At 38.3% G+C, this 22361-nt stretch overlaps 1 protein-coding gene across 4 annotated transcripts in view; it reads right to left on the bottom strand.

Moving 5' to 3' along the window:
- The window catches only part of tjp1b (tight junction protein 1b), a 176807-nt gene that overhangs the window by 152977 nt on the left and 1469 nt on the right, over window positions 1-22361 (bottom strand). For all 4 annotated transcript variants that reach the window (XM_079809270.1, XM_079809269.1, XM_079809268.1 and 1 more), the window contains exon 2: window positions 19439-19568. In XM_079809270.1, the coding sequence (XP_079665396.1) occupies window positions 19439-19568 (130 nt within the window). The remainder of the gene's footprint in view (window positions 1-19438; window positions 19569-22361) is intronic.

Here is a 22361-nt window from a genome sequence, read left to right on the forward strand (position 1 = left end):
ACTCATCAGTTTGAGTTCTCAGTTTCCCACCAGTTTGTCTCATTGGTTATTAGTTCCCTTTGTTTGTTCCTTGTATTTAAGTATTGTATTTGTTTATTTAATTAAATATGTATTTGCTTGTATTTAATAAAAAATGTATTAAAACTAAATTCACAAAATGATCCCATGATAGGAAGCACCTGACAGAATCCTTTAAGGTTCTATATATTGTAGTACGCTTTGCTTTTAAGAGATTAGTTGTGTTGTGGACTTTTCTATTCTCATAGACTTATTATTATAGAAACATTATTGTTATATTGGTGTGATTGTGACGTCCTAGGCCTTCAACACAACATGTAGCAATATTCACAATGCTGCTTAATTGTATATGGCCAGCTAAATGTAACATGAATGTCTCTCAACAGACGTTTGTACAGGACACCGTCTTATTCCCTCTATATAGGACACAAATTCAAACATTCACGGATCTATTTCAGGACGCCCACCAGTCTAAGTTGGTCAAGGACCTTTCTTCCTCGAGCCCAGCGTGTGCGGTAACTACACCAGCATGATGTGGAGAGTGTGTCCGTGAAATAGGACAAGTTAGGAGTGCCCTCCTTCTTTGGTCTTCCACAAACAGAAAAATGTGGGTCCAGGAACGGGTTATATGATTCAAAGCTCGTTCCCCAAGGAGGGAGAGTTGGACCCGAGCTGCAAGAACCCTCTCCAGCTGGGGCGGCGTGATTTATGACTTTTAGCAAGCGAACAAAGAGAAGAAATGAGGTAAAAAAAAAGAAAAAGGCGGTCCTTCACACATGAGCTCACTGCACCAGGAGAGAGGACACACTTAGAGACACAAGAGAGGGAGGTTCCAACATATGCACATGGGAGTGCGTGATTCGTCCATCCCGGCACACATACACATGCACAGCCAAACACATTCAACTCAAACAGTGCTAACACAGCAACATATTTAAACAACAACACTTAAGCACGCATAACACATACACTCTTTTTTTCCTCTTTAAACACACACTTCAAGTCACACTTCATTGCTGTCGCAGTGCTTTTTCCCTGTGTGCTGTGAGGTGAGTCATCCGTCGGCTGTAGCATAACCCAGCCGCTTTAATCTTCCTCTCTCTCCTCTTCTTTTCTTTGCTAACCTGACAGACTAAGATTTCAGCCTGGTTATTTTTAACCAATAATGAGCTGAATTCTCCACGGTTGGATGTAGGAGCCGTTCCAAGAGAGAAAAATGAAGACACTAAAAGCTCACGTTTCGTGGTATTTTCCTTCATCAGTTAAGATATTCAATGGTTAGACTGCTAATAAAGCAAAATCTTGCCCGTTCAACAAACATATTTCACTATATTTTGCTTATCTTGCTTTTTACACCATGAAAGAGGGCCTGAAGCGAAACGTAGCCTTGATCATAACATCAGCAAAGTACATGCGAGAGAAAATGGCTACATGTTTAATTATATTGTATAACAAGTTTGCTGGTTACCCGACAAAACAAGCAAAATGTCTTTTCTGGCTAAAATACTGCTTTAACATTTCAGAAAAAGGTTTGAAGTGAAACATAACATGAAATGTTCCTCACTGACTGCACAGAAACGTATTCGCTTAAAGTACACAGGTTTTAGCCAGTAACTTATGCCGGGTTCAGACAGATAGTTCTGTCTGTCACTGTGTCAGATTATGCGATTTTGACTGATGATTTGAACATGAAACATGTCAGACTACACGTTGCTTCCCGACCAATCATCGCGTACCGTGTGCGTGATGTCATCGAGAAGGTGGACCTCTCGACTGACAACAGCGCTAAGTCTGAAATCAAATATTTCCCTACTGTATGTGAAAAACAGTACGCCAGAAGAGTAGTATGTCCAAATATGGTATTCGAAAAGTAGGCGAAAAGTCCCTACCAAGACCTAGTTTACATTCAAATGTAGTAGCCTACCTACTCAGACAGTACGCGATTTCGGAAGCACTACAGGTGTTGTGAGCATAAAGAAAAACTAGGGCTACCGAAGCAGTGGCACTGTTTTGGACTGGCTGACAGTGGACACGTTCCTGAATTGCACGAAGAGGACCATATGGGCTCCAAAGCGAACTTGAGGTAAAATTTATGGTTACACTTTATTTTGATAGTCCACTTTAAACATTCTACTAACTATAAGTAACTTTGCAACTACATGTCAACTAACTGTCATTAGAGTATTAGTTGACAGTCAGTAGACTGGTAGGTTATGGTTAGGTGTTAGGGTTCGGGTTAGTAGAATAAGTTGAATTGTAGTTGCCAAGTTACTTATAGTCAGAATGTCTGTTGGGGGACCAACAAAATAAAGTTTTAGTAAATATTAATCAGACAGTCTACGAATACTCTAATGACAGTTAGTTGACATGTAGTTGCAAAGTTACTTATAGTTAGTAGAATGTCTAAAGTGGACTATCAAAATAAAGTGTTACCAAATTTATTTTTGTATTAATATTTTTTTTTATATTTCTAGCCAGTGGTAAAAATAAAATAAATGGACTCTTTTTTTCACTCTGTCGCATTGTGGTGGGAGTATTTTTACCATTGCTCCACGAACCATTCCTTCAATGTATAATTCCACATAACGGCAACAATACGATTGTCTCTCTTTCTTTTCGGCATGTTTAAAAGCTATGTATGGGGGACCAATTTTTTTTTAAAGGGTAACTAAGCCCCTGTTCACTAACTCCACCCACTGACAATATTTGAAAAATGCTGGAAAAGTGGGTCAAGCTCAGCAGAGACAGAGGGGACGAACCGAGGGCGGGGGGGCGTGCACCTGAGACCCGCAGTGACGGATTGATTGACAGCTGTCTTAACTCCCAACGATGCAACAAATGTCTATCTGGATAGATCGGTCATGGGCCCTGTGTCTTACCTGGTTGCCCGTTGATGGCAACATTGCCAAGTAACATTGCTCAAAAAGTTGCCCTGTGTATCATCACCATCAGGGTTTGAAAGCGCGTCTCATGTATGAAAAATATCTACACAAGACGGGTGGCAAAACTATTGCAAGAAAAGCCTGACGTGTACTGACAACTGCATTATTTAACCGTATTTTCTTCATTAGAATGTTGATAGCAAGTGTCAAGTTTTATTCATAATGTTTCTACTTCACGTAACATGAGAGTTCATACTGGAGTGAAGCCGTTCTCATCATGTGATTGGGGAAAACATTTCTTAGGGCGGTGAGCTCGTGCCAGGGGCGCGGATAGTGAGCCGTTGGAAGAACCATCATACATCACAATGACCTACAACGTCCAATAGGAAAATTCAACTGCAATAGCCACCGTTCAACCTTAAGAGGGCAGCACTTTTACACCATATATTGTAGAATTGAAACACTTTATACCCAAATGTCAAAACATTTACTCGAATCAATGAACAGCATTAATAAAGCCCCAGTCTTGCAGATCATTAACAAAAAAAAGTTGTTTTAGGGTTTAGTTACCCTTTAACATGCTAGTCTTTCTGTCGCGACATCGTGAAGCGGATGTCATCCACTATGATACACTACGGGATGAAACGATCGATTCTTGCATCCCAGTGTCCATTGTCATTTATGCATCACCACAACATTCTACTTCAAATGGATCGTGCCAAAAATCGGGCTGATATCCTGTAGTGTGAACCCCTTCAAACCCCTTTTGATAGCCTGACAAGCCAGACCCACATCAAGATGTTGGGTCTGGGAACTCACCATTGTCAGGCCTCAATCCGAGTTGTCTTTCAAATTCCCTCTGCACGCAATAGGATAGCACTACAACCAACCAGAGCAACGCAGAATGTGAAGCGGAGCTAGTTGAGAGATTTCGTTGTATCTGGTCGAAGGAAAATCTTCCTTTCTTAAGAATGACTCCAGTGCCGTTCTTTGTTCTTTCCTCAAAGAAAAGCTTAACTCCAAGTCTTCCAGAGTCGCGGCCAAAGCCGATTCGAAAGACCGCTTTTCGCCAGCTTCTTTGTTTACAAGTAGCGCGCGGAACCGCCACAACTCTATACAAGATGTGATTGGCCTGACCAGAGTTTGTTGTTTCTAGCTCGCAAACCAACGGAGAGTTGTTAGACTACCCTGACTGCAAATTACGCTAGGGTACGTCTAGATTTCTAGGCTAACCTTTTGAGTCACAAATACTAAGAAATTACTTCAAACTAAATAAAAGCCCATATTAGACCAACAGAATTCCCCAAATTTGCCGTAACTAGTTAAAGTTAAGGTTGTCTGAAAAAAAAATCCAACTGAACAATATTGTTGAAATGTTCAAGTCACTGTGAAATTGACAGTTCTTGTTTTTCTTATGGAATATTGCAGTATTTTTTTGATTCATGTGTCCTCATAATTTTTTATTCAAAATCACTTCCCCTCCCTCTTGCAGCGTCATCTCTTTTCTCTGATGATGCGTTTACTGGCGTGAGGGCGGGACAACCTGTCACTCACATGAGATCCACCAATAGCAAACCACAACCATCCAATCAATTCCCAATGAACAAAATCAAGTCCCGCCCTTCCGTTTATGATAATGAGGGTTTTTTCTCTTTCAACAAGCATATTTCAATTTCATTTCATTTTATTTAATACCTCGTAAAGAGACTTTAAGTGAAATGTAGCATGGGATGCTTCTAAACCAACCGTATGCAGATTAAAACATCTACAGTAGACATGAGAGTTTGTTAGACAATTACTACTCTAAGCATTAGGTTTTAAAGCCTCAAAAAGAGCCTTGGAGTGAAATGTAGCATGAAATCGAAACCGAAAGCAGATATAGTATCTGCAAAGTGCATGTGAGAGTTCATAAGATGGTTACTGCTTCAGCCATTAGGCTATAAATGTACAAACTCTTTCACTTTTCTTTCTTTAGTTTTGCTTACAGTGCTTTTAATGCATCAAAAGGGGCTTGAAGTGAAGTGTAGCATTAAATGTTACCGAACACAGACCGCTTGGATCAAAGGATCTGCAAAGTGCACGTCAGAAGACGGTTACATCTTTGATTATGTTGTGTAATCCTGTATCTCCATTGCCAACTGCAGTTGCCTCACAGGCATTGAATATTAAGTTATACGTTTGCAAGCTTTCAGCTCATATATGGCGTTACAAAAACATGACGCTAGCAAAAACCTAATCTAACTGCATACCTAATTTACTGCATTAGCTCCACAACAGAACTCTATAATTGGAAATCATTATAGTAGTTAACGTTGATGGTCAAGGATCAGCCCAGCCAGACCCGGTTCTTTTATGGTCGCTCGGTCCAGTGGAGACCGGCTACGGCCTGTATGATTTAGAATGGCGCGTTTGCTCGAAGTCAGCAAGAAACTGAAAACTATTGGATGGACACAGACAAAGTGAGAGCTCAACAGATAAATACCATATCCTCTCGTACAACACCAGAACTTAATCTGGTGCTCAATCAATTGGGTTTCTATTCAGCAAGAGCCTGTGTGTGCGCAAGAGAGTGAGAAAAGATTTGTGGGTCAATGACAAATAAGAGTGTCCGTGATTAAGAAAGAAAATCTTTAAAAATCTAGTTTAAGACGTGCCAATGTACTCTTCATATTTATGGTGGTTTCATAAGGTTTTGGAAAACTTTTATGCCATTTTATTTCAAGAATGGAATTCAAATGTTCAGGGTTCTCAGAAGCAGAAGTCATCATAGTTGGGTAAACTTCTATAGACATGAATGGAGACATAATAGCAAAAGAAAAAATCCATGGTAGCATTTCTATGACTTTCCAAAAGAGGACAAAATATTGCAAGATTATTCATGTTTGTCAGATTCGTGTTTGTTTCGTGTTTGTCAGAAGAGAGAAAAATATAAAATTTGCTGTCACACAGCAAACACAACAGCGTTAACACATTTTCTGTCATTTAAGGCAGAGGCTATTTGCACTTGTGAAAATAGTAGTATAAATAGTAACTAGATGCTTTTTGAACCAAGTGTAAATAGTTGTTAGGCGCTATTTATACTATACAAAAAATGGCAGACACTACTGCACCAGTGTATTGTAGTATACAGTTGTATACAGTTGTACTTTCATTCAAAGAATTTGCAAAAATCAAACCTTTCAATGAAGTAAAAGAATTGGGGAGTAAATCACATTACAATGGCCACAATTATTGGCCCCGTTTTATTAAATAATTTTTCAACCTCCTTTTCCCAAGATAACAGCTCTGAGTCTTCTCCTATAATGCCTGATGAGTTTGGAGAACACCTGACCAGAGATCAGAGACCATTCCTCCATACAGAATCTCTCCAGATCCTTCAGATTCCCAGATCCATGTTGGTGCTTCTTCTCTGCAGTTCACTCATTTTCTATAAGAGTTCAGGTCAGGGGACTGGGATGGTCATGGCAGAAGCTTCATTTTGTGCTCAGTGACACATTTTTGTGTTGATTTTGATGATTTTTTATCTATTGGTATTTGCTAGAATCCATGATACCATGTATCTGAACAAGATGTCCAGGACCTCCAGCAAAAAAAAAATAGGCCCAAAACATTAAAGATCCAGAGGTATATTTTGTTTGCACCAAACCCAAAAAGCTCTTTTTTTCATCTGACCAAAGAAACAGGTCCCGTTTGAAGTTCCGGTCGTGTCTGACAGCTGAATATGCTGGAGTTTGTTTCTGGATGAGCAAGAAGGGTTTTTCTTGAATCCCTCCCAAACAACACGTGGTGATGGAGGGGTTGTTTGATTTTGTTAGGCTTTCTGACCCCAAGACTCAACTAATCTCTGCAATTCTCCATCTGTGATCCTTGGAGAGGATCCACTCAAACTTTGTTGTCCACTCAAACTTTCCTTCTCAGTGCATTAGGACGATATAGACACACGTCCTCTTCCAGGCAGATTTGTAACATCTTTAGTTGATGGGAACTTCTAATTATTGTCCTGATGGTGGAAATGGGGATTTTCAAGCTTTCTCTATTTTCTTACAGTCACTTTCTATTTTGTGAAGCTCAACAATATTTTGCTGCACATCAGAACTACTATATTCTTTGGTTTGACTCATTGTGATGGATGATTAAGGGAATTTGGCCTTTGTGTTTTCTCATATTTGTACTCCCGTGGAACAGGAAGTCATAGCTGGGCAATTTCATGTTCCTAGTCACCCTGGTGTGCTAAAAAAGGAAATATTAATGGAAATACATTTCAGAGATATTTTACTCATAAAACAAATTCTAGGGGTGCCACTAATTATGGCTAACATGTTTTGGAGAAAAGCATTTATTTCAATTATTTTACTTCAATGAAAGGTTAGATTTTTGCAAATTTTTACAGCCATCTTTCATCATATTCACCAGGGGTGCCAATCATTCTGACCACAACTGTATTATAAAAGGGTATGCAATAATCACCATACATTCAGTGTTTATGATAAATATAAATGGATTCCACCATAATTGGACATTACTTGTCCCTGTCTGTAAAGCCCTCCCCCTAAACCCCTAACTCTATCTGTATAGTAATTCACACTATTAAATACCTGCACTTTATTTTCACTTTTCAAAAATTCCCTTCATTTGATTTAAAATAAACACCTCTCTAAGCTGAAAAGGGAGAAGGATGAGTTTGGAAAAAAAGTTGAAATTGAACTCGGGTTTCTTTTGTAATTTTGTCTGAAACAACTAGATACTGGTGGGCGGAGTTAGTGTAAATAGCATCTGATATCCTACAAGGCGGGCTATTTGCAGTTGTAGTAAATAGACCCTTTGAAAATGTTATGCCATGTCAAAGTACAGTGTTGTAAATCTATTATGATTTTTAAAAAATGCTAGATTTACAGTCAATAATTGTGGAAACGCATCATTACAGTCTGTAAAAATGGTCCATAGTTACATTTAATGAGATGGAAATGTGATATGGTGTAACCAGCAAGTAAAAAGTAATAAAATATTTAGCCGTACACATCTTAATCATTATTTTCTAAAATGTTTCAAAATTATTTTAAGAGTAAAGAGGTTATTTTTAGATTAGATTTTTTTTTACACATATAATGAATTATTAATTAATTTATCATTGTTTTTGGTGAGTCAAACTACATGTAATTTTACCAAATTTTAAGAGGCTACACCATAATTAAGATCTGCACATTGTTGGTCCAACACACGACTCTTGACTGCCCCACAAAATATCAAAATGAATTTTGAAAAACATGCTCAATCAAGTCATTTTGTGAATGAATTGCTTTTTAATGTATTTTTGATACATTAATAGATTCCAGACAAAAAAAATGAGCAACATGTCATTGACCCTTGCGCTATTTACTGTAAGCCATTTGAAATTACAGACTGTGGCACCAAACCTTAATTTTACGTTCTATATTGGCATCGAAGGTTCCACGAAGAACCTTTATGAAAACATCCCATAGCACAAAAGGTTCTTTATAGTGTTAAAAGGTTTTTTAGATTTTCCAAATGTTCTTCACTGTAAGAAAAATGGTTCTTTTAAGAACTGTTCCTGACAGGATCTTTGGGGAACCCAAAATGGTTCTTCTATGGTATGGTTGCGAAACCCCCTTTGGGAAGTGTCCTATGAGCCACATTCAAACACTCGCACATTACAGGCAAACAAGACAGAAATAAATATACATACTTGTTATGTTTGTATTCAAATGTCATGAAGCCGAGCTGGAGGCAGGATGTGTCCTACTTCCACAAAGAACAGCTACTCAAACACACAAATTGCCTCATTCTCCAACATTTGTAGGCATTGTTTAGCTAAAAGCTGTGTTTACTCTTTATTTGAAAACACAAGTGTTCATAAAACGTGTCAATCCCCAGGCGCTAATGCATCATCGTAGAGATGTCAGCTCAGATTCTGGCTCACTTGCTCTATCCAAATCTATTTTTATCAATCCGAATGAAATCAAAGTCAACTTAGAGACTCACTCATAGGATGTACGATATTGCATAGGTTATATAACTACCTTATACATATGTATATATGTAAATGTCAAATATATTAACGAATTAGATGTTCTCGCATTCCGTACTTGTCCTCTTCATCCATATTCAACACTATCCTCATGCCTTCTTCTTTTTCCTACACATTTCAAACGAACCTTGAACTTTCGCACCTGAAATATCTTCAATGCCATAAACCGCGTACTTACATACAGTGGCCGTAATGCTGCGCTCCCGTCATGGTGTCCATAATCATGCCTCTCTGCTCTGTGCCGTTACAGTGTCTGCGGTTGTCCAGCTCCTTTGTGTGTCTGTCTGTAACTTGTGTGACCCAAAATGATTTTGTCATATTGCCACGTCAGTGACTGTGTGTTTGATGTGTGTTCCAGCTCTGGGTCAAACCAGTGGCGCTGTCGTCTCCATGATGACTTTGCTGTCAGTCAGACATGAAGGAGGCCTACTTTAGCGAACAATACGCCGGAGTGCACCTTCACCTCACAGAGATTCATCTTTGCGATGTCTGTCCTCCTCCACTGTGAGCCCACGTCCTCTATTTCAAGCCCAGATTGGATCTAGCCTGATTTTACAGGGCCAAAACTATCTGTGCATTAACCAGGTCTGCAGGGCTCCATTTCACAGCACCAGGATCGGGCAAAAAAACTGAATATAATAATTAGGGCCCTTTCAATCCATTAGTTAAATTGGAAGTTGAAGTGGAAGAGGTATTTGAAATTTCACAAATTTTGCGTTTTATTTACAATTCAAAGACTTGGGGTATAGTATATTTATTTCAAAATTAAAATGTTATACATTTAGTATATTATTACATTTATATATTCTAATTATATTTTATATATAATTTCGTTTTTAAAAGATTCTACAGTCACAATCCAAAATGTATCTATAATTAAAATATGATATATAAATAATAAAATGAACAAATAAAAACACATTTATTTTATAAATATATTTAATTCAATATATTGATTGAATTTAAAGATTGAATAAAAGATTTTACAATCACAGTCTAAAATTAATATTTAATTAAAATATGATAATATAAATAATAAAATGAAATACAGATTTGAATTTGATGTAGGCAAATTATTTTATTTTTTATTTATCATTTATATTTATTTAAAACAAATAAATGTATGTATATATATATATATATATATATATATATATATATATATATATATATATATATATATATATATATATAATTAAAATACAGTTAATTTACATATTCTAATTATATATTTATATATTAAATAATTGTACAAATTAAAAATATTTTACAATTGCAGTCCAAAATGAATCTTTAATTAAAATATGACATTATATATAATAAATTAAATAAATATATTTTAATTTAATGTAATTTATTTTTAAATACATTTATATTTATTTAAAACAAATATATTTATCTCATAATTAAATACATTTAATTATAATTAAAACACTTAATTTACATATTCTAATTATATATTTATATTATATAATTTTACAAATTAAAACGATTCTACTCAAAATCTTAATCTACTTAAAAATGTAATTATCTAATCTAATTTAAATAGCATATAAATAATAAAATAGAATATACATATATTTTATTTTAATATAATTCATTTTAAATATATAAATGTATTATATTAAATAAATAAAGTTATATTGTAGGCCTATATACATTTCATTTGAATTAAAATATATTTTTATGTTATTTAAATATATTAATTAAATAAATAAAAATTATTGGTGGAATTTAGTCTTTTTTCTCTGGAAATTGTTCTCACCACATCTGTGGTGTGTATGATACGGTTTATTAGTAATTCAGAAAAACTACACAGCATTTCTTCAAACGTCATTCCATTTTAATTCTTATTCCTTAAATTCAAATGACCATCCTGCACACCAGATTCAAAAAGCGTCCATTTGATTCACAAGTGCACACAACACTTGCTAGGCGAAGCCCCGTTTCCTATTTTTACCCCGTCTTCCATCACACCATGTACAAACACCTGAAATACGCACACCTTCCTCTCCTATTGGTCCTGCAGGCGCTCATGTCACATCCCACTCACTAATACACACAGCACACACTCACAATCACTGTCAGCTATTAGTCTCCCTGATCTAACAGCACGCTGACACCACAAATAAAGCAGCTTCACATGCACGACTGCCGGAGCCTCTGGCGAACATCTAGACTCTCAGCACAGAGCTTTCCTTGGCCTTAAATGATGTATTGGTGCTTGTCAAAATTCTTCAGGCTTAAAAGACGAGGTTGAGACGAAGCTTTGATGCGGTGTCCAATTATGGCCGTATACAAGTAACAAACAGATGCACTGTCTTCCTATTACACAGACAGGTGAAGTCTGTTTACACAAGGGAGATGAGATAAGCAAACTTCTAACAGTGATGTCAGCAATTATTCACAGTCAAAGGCACATTTTCTGATATACATGGCAACAGGACACTCCACGGTGCAGGCATAACAAAATATAGACCTAATTTAAACTGTCTATGAAAATTCATGACTTCCTCAAACAGCCTGGTAATAAAATGTTCAAACAACCTCTTCATTAAAAATCGCTGGACTACATAAAAAGCAATGACGAGGCATTTCGGTGTTCATCCAAACTCCATCTTCGGTTGTAATAACACAGGAAGCAACTCTTGCAAATATACACCTACTAAAGTCACATGATCAGCATGTCACATGACTTCTAAGTTGACCACATAGTATTCTTGCCAGAGCAGATGATATTCCTCGCCACTTCTCTTATCTTGAGGTGGAGCACACTGATCTCTCGCATATACAGTATTACTTTTAAGGTGTTTTGGAATCAGGTCCTTTGGATTGGACCAAATGTTGTAGTCATTGGTCAGCCTGGTCCAACCCGACTCTGGTACATTTCATTTGTACAGAGAGTCTGGCCACTCTCCATTGACAAGCGTTAACTTCCTTGAGGGCAGGTACTCTGTTGAAGTTTAAAACTATTGGATCTGCACACAGAGCCACTCTGGATCTGGCATAACCAATCGCTAACGTTTGGTCGCGACGTATTAGGGGGAGACAACAACAGCTATCGGCTTAGCATCGCTAGCGTTCGCCTTAGCCAACTCCTTCTCCACTAACGGAGCGAGCAGGAAAATCACACTTTTCAATTTTAACGCACCACTTCGCTTCAGAAGGCCTGTATTAACCCCCCGGAGTCGTGTGGAGCAGTTATATGATGGATAGATAGACTTCAAAAAGGACCCAACAAATCACTGCTATTATAAAGCTTGGAAGAGCCTGGACTTTTTTAATATAACTCAGATTGTATTCGTCTGTAAGAAGAATGTCATATACACCTAGGATGACTTGAGGGTGAGTAAATGGCTAATTTTCATTTTTGGGTGAACTAACTAACCCTTTAATTCAAGTGTTCATATGGAGTGTGGAAGCTGAAGTATATCTTCAATATAAGTATATATTACTGAGGCCCTGTCCACACGAACACAGGATTTTCAAAACTGCATCTTTTTCTTTGCGATTTGAAACTCCGGTTGCAGTGGTGTCGTATGGACAGTGAAACCGGAGAATTTGGCTTATCGGGTCAGAACCGGAACAGGAAATAACCTCTTTTCGATGCTTCTGATTGGCCAACATGGCTTTACGGTTAGGGTTATATTGCCACCTGTTGGTTTGGCATGCTCTTGACAGCGCTTCATAGCGTGTTTTGCAAAAAATACACGTGTACATGTGGACTAGGTCTGAATGACATGGAGGCGCTAGCGCGATCACTTGCACAGCGGAAACAACTTAAAATACTCTGTCATTTGTGTTCAGATAAGAGTACTACATAATTACTGTAGAGGGTCTACTTTTATTTGTGTACACTCTCAATAACAACAAAACGGTATGCTTTTTAAAATAAAGAACTGGTGAACTGGAGCACGTCACAAAAATGAACCGAACCTCAGCGTATAGGCTACTTGCCCCACAGACATGAAATAGAAAACTAGTGAAATGCAAACTCAGAATATTATGCAAACCTGCAATAATTAAACAGCACAAATATACTTTATGTATTTAATCCCACTTTATAAACCAATGTCTTTGCTGCTGACCTTCGATGATAAGCAAAAAAACCATACGAATAAGCAAAAATGACTGTAGTTAACATCACATCAGTAATGTGCTATTGCTTAAGAGTGAAAATGACACGTGAAGGCCAATTATGTTCACCTCAGATCATACTCTGAATTCTGATCATACTCAGAATTTGTTCTCTGCATCCAAGTTAGGAGCAGTGAGTAGTGAACACACACACTGCCAACCGTGGACACAGCCATTTTTGTTGTGGCGCCTGGGGAGCGATTGGGAGTTATGTGTCCTGCTCAAGGGCATATCAGTCGTTTCCTACCGGTACTGAGAATCGAACCTGCAACCTTCGGGTTACCAGTCAGACTCTCTAACCATTACTGACTGCCCCCCTCGTGTTGAACTAGTTTTATTCTTCTGAAATCCAGACCAAGACTTGCTACTGCCAATAAATACACTACACGCTGCTGTGAGCAAGACATGCTGCTGCACAAATAGCATATATGAAATTACCTATGGCAGATCTATACAGGTGGAGCTGGGGAAGGTGGAGGGTTAAAGAGGAAATCTGAAAGCGTGCTGCAAAATGCTAAAGCAAACACTGACCAAATATTTAAATGTTGAGCAGCAAGCTCATTGGCCACAAATGCAGCAGGAACCAATCAGCCTGTGCTGTGCAGTTAATAGGGGTGTAATGGTACACGTATTTGTACCAAACTGTTTCGGTACAGGGCTTCCGGTACAGTGCAAGTGTGTACCGAACGGTACGAATGCAATCTTTAACAGTTAACACTAGGCTTGTTTTAAGCATGTAACATACTTCAATCCGAGTTCCCACACAAACAGAGGGCTGTAACGATTTTACCCAAAATAAAAATCTCGATTAATTGAACATTTTACCTCGGTTACGATTAATGAACGATTATTTTGCTTTTGTTGTTTTTTTGCCCTCATGGTTCACTAATACGGTTTGTACTGTAAATATTTCCTACTATTGAAGGTGGGATATTTTTTTCTAATGAAAAAGTGCATTTCTTTGTGATTTTAAAATACTTGAAGGAAACTCGAAGTTCACTTTCAGCAGTTATTGTCTATGGGGCAGATTTCTGTTTGTTGTAGCCTACATCAGATACAGATAAATTAGCACATAGGCCTACATTACCTTTATTTGAATGCATTAATGAGAGAGTGGTTGTGTGTGAATTAGTCATACCGTCTCTATTAATTATGAAGCTGTGGTTTGTACTTACTTCAAAGGTATTGAAATCTATGCTATAACGGTTGAGTTTCTAAGCTACTTTAGTGATAAATCACAGGACGGCGTTGAGAATGAGCTTCTGCGCTCCTCTGCGCGCGATCTTCACGCAATGTGCGACCTACTGTCTGTGAGTGTTCGTGTGTCACAATATATCAGGCATTAGTTCAACTTAAAGCTACACTATGTAACTTTTCCGTCCACTAGAGGTCGCCTGTTCAAAACAAAGGCGTAGTTTGATGACACCACGTTTGAGCGCAGAATCTTGGGACATGTGGTCTTCACCTCACAGCCTGTGGAAAAGAGTCAGGATAGGACTCGGGCAGAAATCATGTTCATGGATGCGATTATTAACATTACTGTAGTGAAGCAGAGCAGGAGCGAGTGTTGTGGAGCTGAGCAAGGCCGCAGGAGCGATTGAAGATCGGGACTGTTATTATGGCATAGTCGCCGGCGGGACTTTTATTATGACACGGTTGCCGGCGCCACTTCCTCTTTTCCAGTCATGAGTATGAGGTAACGCAACTCTGTTTATCATATTAGATATATCTGAGTGTGTTGAAAAGGAAGTTATGACGTTCGCTCAGTGGCTGCTATGACACTTGTTCACACTGCAGTGAGAGTAAAGTGTTTCACTGAATAAAACCGGAAACCGAGGGTGACGCAGATATGACGCAATCGACAGGCGACTCCCTCACACGCATAGCTCACACGTCCCGGTTCCTTGGTTAAAATAGCAATTTCTCACGATTTACAAATAGTTGGAAACATTTGGGATATTCTAAGTACTCAACTGAACAAAATATATAACACTGGCCTAGTGGTTTCTGGATATTTTACTGCAAAAATCCTACATAGTTCACCTTTAATACACATCTGATGGTCTAAAATCGCTTCAATGTTCAAACAGGCAGGCCTTAAAACACATACAAATGACAAAGCTTTGTGAGGACGCAAGTGAAAGTGATCTGGTGCGCGTTGTCAGAGACACGACACGGCTCGGCTCTCTGTCTCACAGAAAAAAGCTCATGAGCCTTGAACGGAGAAGTTTTCTATAACGTTGTTCTTGAATAGTGCACAATCGCTTTAATGTTCAAACTGGCAATCCTTTAAACTCATTTAATTGACAAACTTCATGAGGACGCAAGTGAAAGTGATCTGGCTTCTGGGCTTGCCATTTTATCACGAAATTCAAACGATAAATGCCGTTTTGATGCTCTTTAATGTGAAGTGACAGATCAGTGTATAGGCCTGTCAGTTCAAGCGGCAGCGCGGCACGCAAGTGAACGCGATCATCTCTTCCTAACGAATAAACATGAATCAATATCTTAAGGTATGTTGAGGATACATTAACACTTACTGAAACGTATCATATATTGTGTAATCGCTCAATCAGTGTTTCAACCGTGGAAAGACGTCAATAAAACAGCTTGAGAACAATGTAACATAGCATTACATTTACCTCAGAAGTCATTCAGTGTCCACAGCTGCTAAGTTCTTTTGCTAAATATATTTATATATACCACCTAAAATATAAATATAAATATATATTTAAGGACAGACAAAGTTTGTTCATTAAACCACTGTTTAATAAAGCCAAAGCTATTTTATATTTAGTTTTTTTTCTCCCATGCTGAACCGAACTCGTACCGAACCGTGACTTCAAAAACGAGGTTTTGTGTACCGTTACACTCCTAGCAGTTAACAATGTAATTGTCAGTGTTAAAGACCCATCAGCTTGGTGTTTATATTACGATCAGTGTCATTTTAGTATCATTCATATATTATGAATTAGCTTTTACAATTAGAAGAAAAAACACAGAAAAATGACCTGGCAGAATATTAGTAAAATAAGAATAATTTTTACAGCGGCCGATACAAGTTGCATTAATTACTACATGTACAATATCTTCTAAACAAATAAAGTAATGCCACTGAAAGGGCACAGAAATACGGGCATTCCTTCAGGCCTGATAAGCATCCCAAACAGAAAAGGTCAACGTCTCCAGAGACTCTAGAAATACAGAAGACTGATGAGAAGGATTCGCACATCACAAGAGACAAACAGCAGCATCATCAGCATCTCTGCCTATCTATCCAAATGTGTTGATGCCAAGTAAAAAGGCCCACTCTGCCTGATCTCGCTTTATTCAGTTTTTTCCAACAGCCACTGTGACATCCTCCACTGACAGACTGTGGCCATTAAAGGCAATAGTGTAATTCTACAATAATCTGAAGTTTCAGGACCGCTGTTCTAGGACAGTCATTTTTTTGTGACAGCGACACCACCCAATTCATATATCAGAGGAGACATGAGGGGTATTCCCGGGTTTGTCATATCATGATTACGAAATGGTGTGACCACAAATTTTTTTTTTGGGGGGGAGGGGCAATTTTCAGAGAGGCAGGAGAGTTAGCTTTAAAAGCATCACTTCAGTAGCCTAGAAATCTAGACGCACCCTAGCGGCAACAAATGTAATTTGCAGTCAGGGTCATCTAGCAACTCTCCGTTGGCTTGCGAGCTGGAAAAAACAAACTCTGGTCAGGCCAATCACATCGTGTGACGGCAGATGACGGCAGAGTTGCTGCGGTTCTGCGTGCTACTTGTAAACAAAGAAGCTGGCGAACAGCGGTCTTTCGAACCGGCTTTGGCCGCGACTCTAGAAGACTTGGAGTTAAGCTTTTCTTTGAGGAAAGAACAAAGAATGACACGGAAGTCTTAAGAAAGGAAGATGTGTGCAGAGTTTTGCCGACCGGATACGCCGAAAGTTTAATCTATCAACTAGCTCTGCTTCACCTTCTTCATTGCTCTGGTTGGTTGTAGCGCTATCCTATTGCGTGTAGAGAGAATTTGAAAGACAACCATTTATCCCACCCCTCGGATTGAGCCCTGCCAATGGTGTGTTCCCAGGCTATCCCTTCAGAGCATCTCCAAAGCCCCAACTCCTTCAAAACACATGAACGCACACAGCAAGGAGCACACAAATATGTGTCACGAGAGACGGCGTTCAGTGCCGGTCCTCCCTATATGCAAAGTACGCAAGTTGCGTACGGCCTCCGAATCACCAGGGGGCCCCCTTTGCTCTCAACAATGATTTAGGGGTGCGTTTTAGTTTAGTTTTTTTTATTTTTGCTTCCTACGATTATGAAAACATGATGCCTCTTTCCGTTCCTTTCCTTTAAAGCGGTGCGCTGTCACCCATACGTAACATCCAGATCAGTTGAATCATGTAACGTAAGCATATTGAGCTGCGAAAGAGACGCTATTAAAACAGGCATTCTGTCCACGCGATCCGAGATGGAGAGAAACACGGACAAGAACAGGACTTTGGGCTCTGGGGTGCGCTTAAATGGACAAACACATGCAGAAATCTGTCAAAATATCACGCTTGGGGACTTTTGAACTTAAACGCAATTTAGTTATGTCTTCGGGGAACATAAACAGCTGGGAAAGTAATCAAATGCTTGTCAGTGTGTTAGGTCTGTGCATTTGGTCTTAAAGTGACAGCAGCCTAATAAACCCTCTGCTCTCTAACGATCTGAGCGCATGTGCTGCGTTCCACTCCACTTTTAGACACGCACTTGCGAACTTCCCAAACTTCCCTGCCGCCATTTTGAAGTACGTTGGACGAGGGAAGTTTATATGGCCAGACCCTCGCTCCCTCGATTTTGACTGAGTACATACTTCATATGTACACTTCTGGCAGCTTCATATACCACAATGCAACATGAATGTGATGTCACCGCATATCGTGTTTAATTTACCCCACCACAAACAACTCTATGACATTTTAATTATTTTTTTAAAACATTTAAAACAACCCAAACACACCTATATACATATAGAATGCTGCATTAAACAATTTCGTAAAGGAAAAAAAGAAATAATAAATCAACCATTGTGGATTCCAAGTGATCAAGGGCTTAGGACGTTCAAGTTCAGTCCATTGCAAAGATTCCAACAGTAGTGGGCACATAAGCAATGACGCACTTAGGGCATATTTAATGACGGGAAAAAACGGTCAGCATGCTTAGTGCATGGTCCAAAAGGGTTGTACCTAGTCTCTTAATAGGCGTAACATGCAATAAACCAATCAGAGTCTCATCTCCCATTCCCTTTAAAAGCCAGTTGTGCTCGCACGGTTCAACTCATTCTAGGACCGGCACCGTTAAACTACATCATATCTCAAAGCACATAACATTACAAGAGCTCTGACCTGAACCACCTGACTGCTGCAGATTCATTCCGCCATTGATAGTGTTGACAATTCGACTCACGACCTGCTCTGAGTGTAACGTCACAGGTTTCCATCTCTTACAAATGATGGCGTGAACGCAGCATAAGCTGGTTGTTTTGGTTCAGGAGGAACTGTAAAAGGCGGCTGCTGTTTCGGTTGCGGTGTTCGTGACAAACGTCTAACTATGCATAACATGAAGCGCTCTGATGACGTGTGATGTCTGCGCGGAGGTATGGAAATACATATGCTGACAGGCAGGTAAGACATCGTATCATAGCATTCGGTCCGAATGCAACGATTGGACGAACATTTTATGGTCCTGCGCCTTCCACAGACGAGATATATAGGCTACATACATACATTTAGACCACTTAACTTAAAGATTTCAATCAGGATATGAAGAAACTTTCAACCAGCAAAACAAAAAAAATTTCTGGAACAAATCACCTACCCTGCCTTTAAAGGGGCTATATGCGTTTTTCTGAAATTTAAACTCGCGACTGACACCTGTGGCCAAAAAACAGAACTGCTCTCATTTTCTGCTCGCTCTCGCAGCGGTGGTGACGTCACATCCGCAGACAGCGCGGGAAAAGACGACCCGCCAGAAAATAGGAAAAATAGGATACAGGCTTATAGGTGCACCCACTGTGAGCGGACAAGGTGTCAGTATGCTCATCAGGAGACGTTTGAGTCGTAAATGGTAAAATAAAAAGGCTATTGTTACGTTTATTTTGGGGAAAAAGTTGCATATAGCCCCTTTAAAGTCAAATGACATGAAAAAAGAGAAGTGACTTACATTAAACCAGCAGTTTAAAGTCTGACATTGCGCTCTACATAGGCCCTTTCAGGCTCTCATTCATTCATTATGCAAAACAACACGAGGGAGCTGGAGAGGACAGATTGCGGCAGTTACAGCGCAGGCCATGGGATATCTTACCTCGTGTCAAAAAGTGGGTCTGTGTACATAGGTAGAAAACAAACCGTGTCTTGTCCCTTGGACAGAGCGTTCTCTTGGCTGAGGGCTGGTTTAGTTTGTCCTTGCTTCTTGTTTCCTCCAGCTGAGCCATCTGTGAGGGAGAAACGTCACAGAGAAACAGTACTTTTAGGAGACAAAAATCTTTCAGACACCTTTGCAAAGTTGACTTTGACTTCAGCATCTGAATAGTAATGTACGGTTCATTTTCTACTCGAAACGGAATCATTTGAAGTATTTTGGAACGATTTATTTAGTCAATTAAGACGTGTTTCTGGGTCAGTCCTTTATTGACAAACGATATATCAAACAAAATGTAGTTTATTAAAATAAAAAATGCAATTCATAAAATAATTGGTGCATTTAGGCATGACTTTATATGTAGGAGCACTCTGATTACTTATGAATGGGAAAAAGTACAACGCCCAATATGGCGACTAAGCCCCGCCTTCTAAATGTAATCGTTACACTTTCTGCATTTGAATACGGAAGGCGGTCTGGTGGAAGCTAGATTTTTACAGTTATTTTTCTTATTTTTCGTAAAAACGAGCCCCGAGTTTACTAGTTGGGGGCGTGTCAGTGAGAAATACCACAATACTTATGTATTTAGCAGTGATATTGTCAGGCTTTTTTATTTACAACAAAATAAACGAATTGCCTGCACAAATAGCATTGTAATATAATAATATATAAACAAAGTTTACAGTGGCTTAAAAACATAAAAAAGCAAAGCACACCTGATGCACATTCGTTCTTCGTTTTCTAGAAGTAGAGTTAAAAAAACCTTGCTGTATTTTTGTGTAGTTAATTTAGAGGACGCACACCGCCATCTTGCTCCGACGAAACTGACTTGAACGTGCCTGACGCGCACGAGGACTTGCATGAAAAAATGACTACACTTCTGTGATAAACATGATTATTACTTTCTGGATTCGTTTCGATATTCTCATTAATTTTTAAACAACTTTTGTCAAAATCAAAGGATAATCCAGCTATTTGAAGAAGTTAGCATTATTTTATAAAACAAATAAGCAGTCTCATAAGCAGTTTATATTGGAGAGCTTTCGCGTTCTACGGCAGCCGATGATGTTCACGTGAGCAGTATTTTCAACGGAAACTGCATATGAGACTGGCACAGGCTAGAACGAAATTCTTGAATAAAGTCTTTTTTGTTTAGTTTTTTGCACAAAACGCATTCTCGTCGCTTCATAAAATTAAGGTTGAACCTCTGGAGTCACATGGACGTTTTTACTAAAGTGTTCATTAAATTGCTGTCTATGGAGGGGTCAGAGAGCTCGGATTTCATCAAAAATATCTTAATTTGTGTTCTGAAGATAAACGAAGGTCTTACGGGTTTGAAATGACATGAGGGTGAGTAAATAATGACAGAAATTTCATTTTTTTAGTGAACTATCCTTTTTTATATGTAGGCTGTAGGTTATCTCGTGTTTGAACGTATTGACTAAAGGATTTGATAAAAATATATAGTTTATTGATGTTTTTAATGAAAGTTATTGTGAAATGTTAGCAAAAGTCTTTAAATTGTGTGTTATGTTTAGGCGGACGGCTGTCAGAAAACTCATTCAAGTCACATTTTTACCAATAAAAAAGGTAAGTAAAGAAATTAAATATGTTTATGATAAACAAAGCAGCGAGTTTTTACATCCCTCGTTTACAAATCCGAGGCTGTGAAAGATTATCCTGCTGGTCTTTATCCCGAACATATAGAGCGCCTCCTTCAGGTGCCAAATCAAACTGCAACCGTTTATATAAAATCATCAACTGTCTGTAACTCAAGATTGAGAGTTAAATTGCTAAAAACATTGTACCAAGGTCTTCTGTAAGGGTAAAGACTGTAGATTAATTGCATGAATAAATCATAAGACCCCTAGCTTTGAGTAATAGCTGAGCTATCCTGATATTTTGGCCTGTTTATCATCCTCACATTAATCTGTCTACATTAAAATGCAAGATTAAGCTAAATTAGCTGACAATCTTAACCTAGACAGTTTAGTTTGAGGCCATATGCTGGGTTTTGCCCGTCACTGTTTGTCGTCGGGCTAGCCGGTAATCTCCTCAGAGGGGCGGATTTAAGCAGGCTATTTTCTGCCAGCTCTTAGTGGGACGCACTGGCTTAAACTGATCTTTCTGTGCCTCAGATAGGGTTGGTGTCTACTTCTGTGGTAGTCCGCCTGGGGTTTAACTACACTTTAAGATTAGATTAAGATAACAAACCTCAGCCGTTTGCAAAGGTGTTTGTGAAGGTACTGAGGCTTTGCATTTGTGCAGGATCCATATTTGCACCTATACTACAAACCACATGCACTGTATGCTTTATTTATATTTTCATTTGAAATATATAGTCGTTGAATGCCTTTTGTGTCAAAACAATGATAACTGATCCACAGTTTAGCCCACATAGACTGATGTTGTGATCACTGTGTGAAGAGTTTTGAAAAATGGGTCGCCGTGATTGTAAAATTCCATCAAATTGAATTGAATAATCCTTACATAATTTAATTGAATAATTGATTGAGGATTATTCAATTCAATTTGATGTAATTTTACTATTAATTAAATTGCGTAATTCTTAAAAAAAAGGCTTTTTTGTTGTCGATTGAGCCCATTTCTCTCAATAGTCACAAAAAGGGCATTCTCATTACTGTAATGTGACAAAGTAAATCATAAAAAAAGAAAGTATATGAATTAAAAGTCAATTCAAAGTATATTATTTTTTTTGCAATATATAGCGCAATTTAATTTACGGTTTGCTCAAATTTGCCAAATAAATAAAGAAAAACTATATATATCCTTCTTTCAATTTATATATACACTAAAAAGTATATTATAATAAATATATTATTTATTTTATATTTATTTGTTATAT

Source organism: Gobio gobio, assembly GCF_949357685.1.
Source record: "Gobio gobio genome assembly, chromosome: 25".
Taxonomy (NCBI): domain Eukaryota; kingdom Metazoa; phylum Chordata; class Actinopteri; order Cypriniformes; family Gobionidae; genus Gobio; species Gobio gobio.